The sequence below is a fragment of the Sarcophilus harrisii genome, chromosome 1, assembly GCF_902635505.1.
Source record: "Sarcophilus harrisii chromosome 1, mSarHar1.11, whole genome shotgun sequence".
NCBI classification, from domain to species: domain Eukaryota; kingdom Metazoa; phylum Chordata; class Mammalia; order Dasyuromorphia; family Dasyuridae; genus Sarcophilus; species Sarcophilus harrisii.
Genome location: NC_045426.1, coordinates 299,325,674 through 299,336,495, shown reverse-complemented (window position 1 = coordinate 299,336,495; position 10,822 = coordinate 299,325,674). Strand labels below are relative to the sequence as shown.

The 10,822-nt window shown below is 36.4% G+C and overlaps 1 protein-coding gene across 1 annotated transcript in view; it reads left to right on the top strand.

Annotated features, from left to right (window-relative positions):
* The first annotated feature begins 1,954 nt into the window (after nt 1-1,954).
* RRN3 (RRN3 homolog, RNA polymerase I transcription factor) overlaps nt 1,955-10,822 on the top strand; it is a 40,971-nt gene continuing 32,103 nt past the window's right edge. The window contains exons 1-5 of the mRNA XM_031944283.1: nt 1,955-2,266; nt 3,660-3,765; nt 4,857-4,913; nt 8,945-9,034; nt 10,049-10,178. Coding sequence (XP_031800143.1) covers nt 2,157-2,266; nt 3,660-3,765; nt 4,857-4,913; nt 8,945-9,034; nt 10,049-10,178 — 493 coding nt within the window. The 5' untranslated portion in view covers nt 1,955-2,156. The remainder of the gene's footprint in view (nt 2,267-3,659; nt 3,766-4,856; nt 4,914-8,944; nt 9,035-10,048; nt 10,179-10,822) is intronic.

Below are 10,822 nucleotides of genomic sequence, written 5' to 3'. Positions count from 1 at the left end.
GAGAGAGGGAGAAAGGGGAGAAAGTCTTATCCATGGGAAGTCCTTTCTTGTGTAGTTTCTAAAGTTGCAAGCTTTGGAGATCAAGAAACATGATGAGTTATATAATATGACTGAAATGACTGAACAACAACAATCACACTGGCCAAAAAGGTGACTCAAGGAAAGGGACACTGCACAACTTAGATATATACTTAAATATATACTGATTTAATGCCTTTCTCCACATGCTACCATTCCCCCAGACTTTAAAGAAGGGAGTAAAGGTAGATGATAGGCTTTAAGTCAAGAAAACCTGAGTTCAAATCCCCTCAAACACTTCCTATTCAATTGACTGACAAAATGGATCCACTACAGAAGGAAATAGGAAATCACTCTTTGCCAAGAAATTGAGGTCAGGAAAGATTGGGTACAACTGAAACAACCAAAGAAGGCAGCACACATGTCAATTTGGGAAGCTGCTTTTACTCATGTGCCAAAGGTTATATGTGCCAAGAGTAATATGATATGCTTATAAGTTTGTTACATATACTTGAATCCCAAGCTAGTTACTTAGTGTCAATGTCTGTCTGTGTCTCTGTGTCTGTGTCTGTCTGTCTCTCTCTCTCTCTCTTTCTCTCACACACACACACACAGCCTCCAGGTGCTCAATTACAAATTGTAGCTGATGTGTATCAGCAGAGTCATTTTTGAGACGTCCTATCAAAAAACCCAATCTTTTTCTTCTTTACTTTTTTGGTAAATCAGAACAGGTGAACAATTTATACAGTAACAACAGTGCTGTAAAGAGAAACGACTTTGAAAGTTTTAAGAACTTCAATAAGCACAATGTTTCATAGTTCCAGAGTATTCATGATAAAAACATGAATAAAAACATAGGAGACATACCTCTGTTAGAGCTGTGACGAACTCGGAGTGCCGATTGAAGCATGTACACATACATATTTATAAGGGTTTTTCCCCCTTACTTTCTCAGTGACTTGACGAAGGACACTTAGAAGGGAGAGAATTCAGATGTAAAAATTAAACTGATTTTTTTTTTAAAGCTCATATTCTAAAGGAAGCTTTTCCCAAGGCCATTTATTCTAGTGCCTTCTATTTTGGAAGGCCCCTCTTTGTATACTCAGCAGCGCTTAACTCAGGGTTAGCACATTTTAGGTATTTAACTATGCATTGACAGAAAAAAATCATGCAGTTATTCCTTGTTGAGTATTTTTATTTCCACTTGACGAATTATTTGTTTAAATCACCTTTATTGCCAAATGTATCCCTCCGCCTTTGTAATAAGATCTTTTTCGAAAAATAACAAAAAGTCTAGTCAGCAAAACGGAACCATACATCATGGGGGAGCGGGCAGCGTTCAGCGTCCTCCTACTACTTCATTTCCGCAAAGAACAGAGAAATACATTTTCTCAAGTCATCTCTGGGTCCAGACCTGGTCACTATAATTACAGAGCGTTAAATCTCGGGGCTTATTGGGGAGGGGACATTCCGTGTTTTCCAATCAGGGGTCCTCAAACTTTATAAATAGGGCGCCAGTTCTGTCCCTCAGACTGTTGGAGGGCTGGACTACAAAAACTTAGTTTTATGGGCCTTTAAATAAAGAAAATTCATAGCCCTTGGGGAGGGGGATAAACGTCCTCAGCTGCCGCACCTGGCCCGCGGGCCGTAGTTTGAGGACCCCCTGTTAGGCGGTTTAAACACCCTGTGCCCGGTTCCACGGAAGAAAACAAGAAAGTCGAACTCGCTGCCTCGGAGGTCTCTCCCAGCTTTAGATCCGCGTAGCTTTTCTGGCTTCGCGGGGTGGACTCACTTCGGAGAAGGTAGTAAGTACCAGTGGCGCACAACGGCGAAGAGCTCCTTAAGCTCCGCCTCCAGCTAATCAATTCCCGCCCCGCCCCCCGATCTAGCCAATCAGCTCAGCCCGAAAGGGAAGCGGTGACGCCCTGTGCGCGCCTCACGCCGCGGACCAAAATTAATGAACTGGGCGCTCTAGCCCAGGAAGACCGCATTCTCTCGATGGCCCTTCCTCGTGGTTTCTCGGACTGGCTGGGAGCACGTGGAAGAGGAGGAGTTTAGCAAATCCAGTTCCGAGTTGGGGCAGCGACTAGCCCAGCGCCATTTCCGGCACAGAGAATCGTGTTCGCTCAGCTGTTCCCATGGCGGCCCCGTTGCTCCACACGCGGCTTCCCGGCGACAGGACGGCCATCGCCGCCGCTGCGCCAGCTGCGGGCTCCGCCATCAAGGCTCCGAGGGCTCCGAGGACAGGGTAAGACTCCGGGGCCGCTGTCCTTGCTGCCAGGCGGCAGTCTGCTCGGGCTGCCTCAGGGGCGCCCCGGGGGGTGGCGGGGCCCGTCGGGCGCGACCATCCGTGACGCGGGGAGGGCGTCCGGGCCTTCTCTAGCTCCGAGCGCCCGTGTCGCGGCTTCTCTGCCGACCGGTGCTGGGGAATGTTTTCCCAGCTCATCCGCGTCCGGTCCCAGTCAGAAGGCACTGAGTAAGCGCCTGCTGTATCCCGGTCACTGTGCGGGGCGCTGGGGATACAAAGATAAAAACGAGGCGCCTTCTCTCCCTTTAACGCCTTTGGGAGTCTCTGGGGAGGCAACACACATGTATGCGCTGCAAGTACACGCATGTGTAAATGCGTATAGTAACGGCAAGTTTTGTAGAGGGATTACGTTGTCCACAATGTTTTATAAAGTGTTTCGGCTTGATCTCTGTGCATGAAAATGGAAAATACTTTATGTCTGTATTTGTAGGTGCCCTGGGGCTGGTCCTGGAGTCGGGAAAAGTCATCTTTCTGTGTTCAAATACGGCCTGGGACACTTAACTGTGGGACCCTGGGCAAGTCACGTACCCCGTTTGTCTCAAGTTTCTTCTAGAAAATGAACTGGAAAAGGAAATGGCAAACCCCCTCAGCATCTTTGCCTAGAAAACCCCAAACGGGGTCGCTAGAGATAAAGTAGTAAGATAATGAAATTTTTTGAAGAGGGGAGTGCTTTAAGGTGCAGTGTTGAAGCCAGAAGCTCACTGATGTTCTACAATAGTGAGTCTGATGCTGTTTACTAGTGAAATCATACTTATCTACAAGACCTGAACTTAGTTCTTCTGTTTTTTTCTGGGCTCTTTTTTTATCCATTCAGCATAAGCATTTTCCAGTGTTTAGTATGGTTGTTCTGTGTCTTAGCCCCTTAATAAGTTTCTTTTCTTTTTTCTTTCTTTTTTTGCTGAGGCAATTGGGTTTAAGTGACTTGCCCAGGGTCACACAGCTAGGAGGTGTTAAGTGTCTGAAGCCAAATTTGAATTTGGGTCCTCCTGACTTCAGGAAAGGTGCTCTATCCAATGTGCCATCTAGCACATCGTAATCTTTTTTTTTCTTTTTAACTAAATTTCATAAGTACTTTGAGTCCTGGGACTCTATCCTCTTATAATATCCTTAATGTCTTCATCAGTAAGGATGTTGAGGAAAATATTAACTGAGTTTGAATAATTATCTAGGTGTGGTCTTTCCATTTTTTTTGTTTTCTTTTAAATTGTTTCTTGTTTTATTTTTTAAAGTTATTTAAGGAGGAAGAGAAATTAATGAGAATACTTTGCCTTTCAATTAGTTGCATTGTTCTCTATTTTAGTGCCCTAAATGTCTTAGACTTTTGCTTTTTTAGAATTTCAGATATGCTTGCACTGGAAAAGGACTTCCTCAGTTCTCCACCAAGAAAAACTGTTCGGTTCGGTGGAACTGTGACAGACATCTTGCTAAAATATAAAAAGGTATGTAAACAGTTGTTTGTGGCATTTTTCTATGGGCTGCTTTTGGGTTTACTTCAGCTACAAATAGGCAGTTTTTGTGATGATTGCATATTTAATTGACATTGTGTCTAGTGTAACATTTATGTATCTAGCTACATATATGTCATAGAGATTATATCAATTTTTTTATTTCATTAGAAAGTTCTTATCAAGAAAATATCTTATAATTGGGGAACAAGCCAATTCTTTGCTTGAAGTAAGCCATTTATTAAGGCAAACAAAATTTTTACTTTAGCAGAAGGACTTTAAATTTGCTGTCCATGAATAGATTTCAGAGGTTCTGTGAATTTGGATGAATAAAAAAAATACATAACATTAGATCTTTATGTTAAAATTTTGATTTCCTTTGTATTTTGTTCATTTAAAAACATTTTGATGAGTACATAGTCTTTACTGAATGTGTCCATGACACACAAAAAAGTTAAGAACCTGGAGCAGCTAGATGGCTCAGTGGGTAGAGCACTAGCCCTGAAGTCAGGAGGACCCGAGTTCAAATGTGACCTTAGACACTTAACACTTCCTAATTAGTGTGACCCTGAGCAAATCACAACCCCAAATTGCCTCAGGAAAATTAGCAGAATCCCTTTCAAGTCTTTAGATGAACAAATTCCATAAATCACCTTATTTTAAGTGAGGTTTTTTTTTTAAATTTGTTTATTATTATTAAAGTTGTACTATTAACAGAAAGGAGAAGCAATAGAAGCATTCCAAATAGGAAAACTCAATTTTCTACCTGACTCAGAATTAGTTTCACATAGTAGTGTTATTGCAAATTTTGGAAACTTTAAGGACTGTGAAACATACATGTATTCAAATAAAAGTTTAAAAAACAAAGATATCATCTAGGTATTTAAAGGATCACATCTAAGTTAAAATGTGGTATCTTCCTTTTTTTTGGCAGGGGGCAATCATTTCTCCCTTTCATTCATCATGGGGCATCATGGGACCATAATAGTGTTTTTTACAAACTAAATTCTGAAAATTGTATTATGTCAGATTTTTAGGGGACCACAAGTATAATCCTTTTTTCCCTTTTTTTCCCCCTTTTTAAGGGTGATACAAATGATTTTGAGTTGCTGAAGCACCAACTATCAGATCCAGACATAAAGGTAAGGTATTTTATAGATCTATTTAAATCTGGAGCAATTTAATAGTTTGTGCAGACCAATAAACCTTTCTTTTTTTTTTTTTTTTTTGGTTCTCTCAGTTCAAATGGGATCTACAGACTGCTGTGAGAGTAATCTTCATATTCACAATTCTAATCATTTTCCCTTGCTAAAAAATTTCAGCAGTTCTTTTGTCATTGCCTTTTGAAAAGTCATTCAAGTTCTTAAGAGCTCAAATCTATTTTGTCTTAACAATAATAATCATATTTATATAATGCTTTAAAGTTTGCAGAACATTTTATATCTTTTCATTCCTCTTCCTGCATTTAGTACATTAGCCAAATTCTTGTGTTTCAGCCAAACCATCATGGTTAAGATTCCTCAAGCTTGATTTTCTTTCTTTCTTTATTTTTTTTGGTTGGATTCTTTTCTTCTGGTGCTTTCTATATTTGAAATGCATTCATATCATATCTGCATATTATGAGTTCTATCCAATCCTTCAGGACCTAGTTAAGGTCCCATTTCATTCATGCAGTCTTCCCTGACTTTCTCCTAGTGGAATTTCTGATTCCTGTTTTAGATCTCTTCACTTTTGTTTATCATATAATATTTAATATTTGTCAGATACCTATTTTGAGCTTATTGTGGTACATAGTGTAAGATGTTCATCTCAATTTTATTTTTAACAAATTATTTTCCATTTTTCTGAAAGTTCTTGTTAAATCAGGAGTTCTTAAGTAATTTATGTTCTCAGATTCATTGAATAACCATGAGTACTAAGTATTTCTTTAGTTAAATTTCTTTTAAAAAATTTGCTTTTGATTAAACATTAATAAATTAAAAAATATTTTTGCATTTAAAAAAACAAATTACTAAAATTAGGAGAGAAGCAGGTACATGCAAAAAATAAAAAATTTTTGAAACAAGTTTCTCAGATATGTCTTTTTTTAGGATTTATAGAGAATCGAGTCAACATTATAAGAAGAGTCATTCCTCAATTAATAAGTGGCCAGAGGACATGAACAGGCAGTTTTCAGAAAAAGAAATGCAAGTTGTCATTAGTCATATGAAAAAATATACTCTGAGTCGCTAATTAGAGAAATGCAAATTAAAACAACTAGCTGTTCTAGAAGACAGTTTTCAGGAAAAAAAATTTTTTTGAGTATAATGCCTTTATAGCCCAGTACATAGTAGATATTTAATTTTTATTAAAAATTTAATATTTTTGATAATTAAGAAAGTTGTATTCATTTTTTAAAACTGCTAAATATTCTGTAGATGTTGTGAAGATAGGGTTTGTTTGGAAACATTTGAGTTCCCTATTATAGCTTTTGAAGAGAGCTTAGCTTCAGTTAACTGAACTAATGATAATGAAGACAAGTTATGAATTCAGTTCACATATAGGACAATTAGATTCACAAAGATTCTGTTTCCCAGACAGTCTCCATAATCCCAACTAGCCATGTCCCTATTTGTGGGTTGTAAGATTCCTTTGAATTCTGAAGGCATGCTCAAATAATGGTGGGTTATTATCCTCATTGTATTTTGACAACACCTAATAATTTAATCTACCTTCACTTGTCTACCTCTCTCTCATTCTTTTTTCCTATAATTTTAACATGGGAAATAGGAAATATTAAATAGGGAAGGAGGAATACTGTGGGAGATAGTTGGATTTGCAGTCAGAAGATCTGAGGCTTTTAATCCTTTTTTTTTTTTTTTAATTTAATAGCCTTTTATTTACAGGTTATGTGTATGGGTAACTTTACAGCATTAACAATTGCCAAACCTCTTATTCCAATTTTTCACCTCTTACCCCCTACCTCCTCCCCCAGATGGCAGGATGACCAGTAGATGTTAAATATATTAAAATATAAATTAGATACACAATAAGTATACATGACCAAACCGTTATTTTGCTGTACAAAAAGAATCAGACTCTGAAATATTGTACAATTAGCTTGTGAAGGAAATAAAAAATGCAGGTGGGCAAAAATATAGGGATTGGGAATTCAATGTAATGGTTCTTAGTCATCTCCCAGAGTTCTTTTGCTGGGTGTAGCTGGTTCAGTTCATTACTGCTCCATTGGAACTGATTTGGTTGATCTCCTTGCTGAGGATGGCCAGGTCCATCAGAACTGGTCATCATATAGTATTGTTGGAATATATAAATTGATCCTTGGTCCGCCTATTTCACCGGCATCAGTTCGTGTAAGTGAGACTTAATCCTAATGTTACTTTCATATATGGCTGTGTCTGACTTCTTTTTTTTTTTTTTTTTTAATTTAAATAACTTTTTATTGACAGAACCCATGCCAGGGTATTTTTTTTACAACATTATCCCTTGCACTCACTTCTGTTCGATTTTTCCTTCCCCTCCGCCCTCTCCCAAAGATGGCAAAGGGTCCATACATGTTAAATAGATTGCGGGATCTTGATAAAAAGTGGAGAATTAACAGTTTTTTGTTCTCAAGGAGAATTGGATTTAGAAGGTATAAAAACCTGGGAAGAACAAAAATGCAAGCAGTTTACATTCATTTCCTAGTGTTCTTTCTTTGGGTGTAGCTGCTTCTGTCCATCCTTGATCAATTGAAACTCAGTTGGATCATGTCTTTGTTGAAGAAATCCACTTCCATCAGAATACATCCTCATACAGTATCGCTGTTGAGGTATATAATGATTTCCTGGTTCTGCTCATTTCGCTCAGCATCAGTTCATGCAAGTCTCGCCAATCCTCTCTGTATTCGTCCTGTTGGTCATTTCTTATAGAACAATAATATTCCATAACATTCATATACCACAATTTACTCAACCATTCTCCAATTGATGGGCATCCATTCATTTTCCAGCTTCTGGCCACTACAAACAGGGTTGCCACAAACATTTTGGCACATACAGGTCCCTTTCCCTTTTTTAGTATCTCTTTGGGGTATAAGCCCAGTAGAGTGTGTCTGACTTCTTAACCCACTTTGAACCTTAATTTCCTCAGGAATGTAACAAATGGTACAACAAATGTAACAAATCTAAGGTTCCTTCCAGCTCTAACTCAGTGATCCCAAATCATAATACCACACCTTAACTAGATTTCTCCAAGAATGAGATAATGCTATTGAATATTTTAGGCGATGAATTTACATCCTGTATTTATTGGTTGACTTCCTTCTATGTGTAACAATTGGGGTACATAATTAAATTTTTCTTTGATTTAAGATTCTAAATATTACTCAATAAAATAATTCATTGTATATAAATTTAGAGAGTATAAAGATTGGAATATATTTGTAGTGTCAATACTTCAGTACATGTCCTAGAAATATGTTGGTTTTTTGGGGGAAATTCTTCTGTTCTTGGAATGTACCTCTTTCTTCAAAAAAAGTACTTGTGAAACTGGTTCTAATATTAACATGTTTTTGGTACAAATTTGAACTCAGAAAAATGTAAGCAAGTTGCTTCTTAAATTTTTTGAGATTGCAGCAGCTTTACAATACATATTGTAGAACACTTTTATGTCTATTTAATGAATGAATTAAAATGTGACACTTTTGCCACTTCATTATGGAAAATATAAACGGGATCATAATCAACTTTGTATTACAAGTTTAAACTGTTCATGCTGGATTTTTCAAATTGAAAAACTTGTACTCTCTGTTCCCTTTCCCCCCCAATAGGCTGTATTGCTTATTATTTAATGAAAGATTAGTCTCATTCCTGAATTGCTGATTTCTTTGTTGTTGAATTTTTTGATGTGTTTGTTTAAAAAATCAGTGACTCTATGAGGAAGTTTATTTCAAAAAAATTTAATACAAATTCAAATGTAGAAAAAGTAGCTGTGATAGAGATGCTTACTTACTTGAAAATTTTTAGTGTCATTTTCTTTTATAGTCTCAAAATTTAATAACTGATTCATAAATATTATTCCGTGATATGGCCATGTCCTTACCTTATCCTTTTTTATTATGTTATTTTGTACTTATTTAAGAATTTAAGGTTTTGGAAATATTTTTTCTTAGACATTTTTATTTTTTGAATTTCAGGATGCCCAGATCATTAACTGGCTATTAGAATTTCGAAATTCAGTCACATACTTGACAAAAGACTTTGAACAACTTATCAGTATTTTATTGGTAAGTACTTTCTGGACACTGGCTTCAGTGACTATTAATTTAATCTTTGAAAGAGTTGTGAACTAACATCTCCAGTTGTCTTGATCTATATCAAGATATAGATCTCTATCTTGGATATCTATATATCCAATTTGTATTTGGAGGGGAAAGTGAAGCAGATAACCTTACACAGCCTTCCCTCACTTAAATTCTATTCACTTGGATGTCATGGCATCACCTTCCTGATATCATGGTGCTCTTCAAAACTGAAGGACAAACAACAGCAATATGGAAATATCTTTTCTATGATTGAACATATATAACCTATATCAAATTGATTTTCTTTTCAATGATTGGAGAGGGAAAGGAAGAAGGGCAAGAATTTGGAACTCAGAAAATTTTTTTTTTTTATTTAATAGCCTTTTATTTACAGGTTATACATATGAGTAACTTTACAGCATTAACAATTGCCAAACTTCTTGTTCCAATTTTTTTCCTCTTACCCCCCCCCACCCCCTCCCCCAGATGGCAGGAATACCAGTAGATGTTAAATATATTAAAATATAAATTAGATACACAATAAGTATACATGACCAAACTGTTATTTTGCTGTACAAAAAGAATCAGACTCTGAAATATTGTACAATTAACTTGTGAAGGAAATCAAAAATTCAGGTGGGCATAAATATAGGGATTGGGAATTCAATGTAATGGTTCTTAGTCATCTCCCAGAGTTCTTTCTCTGGCCGTAGCTGGTTCAGTTCATTACTGCTTCATTGGAAATGATTTGGTTGATCTCATTGCTGAGGATGGCCAGGTCCATCAGAACTGGTCATCATATATAGTATTGTTGTTGAAGTATATAATGATCTCCTGGTCCTGCTCATTTCACTCAGCATCAGTTCGTGTAAGTCAGAATTTTTTTTAAATGAATGTTAAAGATTGTTTTAAATGTAATTGGGGAAAAAATATTTTAAAATAAAAGATGTGAACCTAGTGTAAACTAAATACCATTTCCTCCCTTCTTTGAAATAGAAATTGCCATGGCTAAAAAGGAGCAAAGAAGTGTTGGAGGAATATTTGGCTTTTCTTGGCAATCTCGTTTCAGCACAGACTGTCTATCTTAGACCGTGTCTCAGCATGATTGTTTCACATTTTATACCTTGTAAGTATGCATGCTCTCCTTACTTCAATTTTCCTTTTATGTTTTGTTATTATTGAAAAAAATGCTGTTGTGTGTATTTTGGTATGTATGGGACCTTTTAATTTTTTTTTTTAAGGAGATATGTGGGATCTCTAATTCTAGGGATATAGGCATTTTAATCACTTTTTAAAATTTGTTGCACAAGATAACTGTATAAATATGTATACATATATTGGATCAAACATGTATTTCAGCATATTTAATATGTTTTGGACTACCTGCCAGCTAGAGGAAGGGGTCGGGGGGAGGGGAAAATTTGGAACAAAAGGTTATGCAAGGGTCAGTGTTGAAAAAATTACCCATACATATGCTTTGCAAATAAAAAGCTTTTATAAAAAATTTTTTAAAAAATTGTAGTTGCAAAATGCTTTCAATAATATCAGCTTTTCATTTTAAAGTTACTTTTTTGATTGGAGAGATTGTTATCAACAATAAACAAATGCTGAATGTTTACTACAGACTTTGAGGTAGCTTAGAGGTAATTGAAATAAATAATTGTTTGCTATAAGCAAATTTCTTTCTTTCTTTCTTTCTTTTTAAATAGCCCTTTATTTACAAGTTATATGTATGGGTAATTTTACAGTATTGACAATTGCCAAATCTTT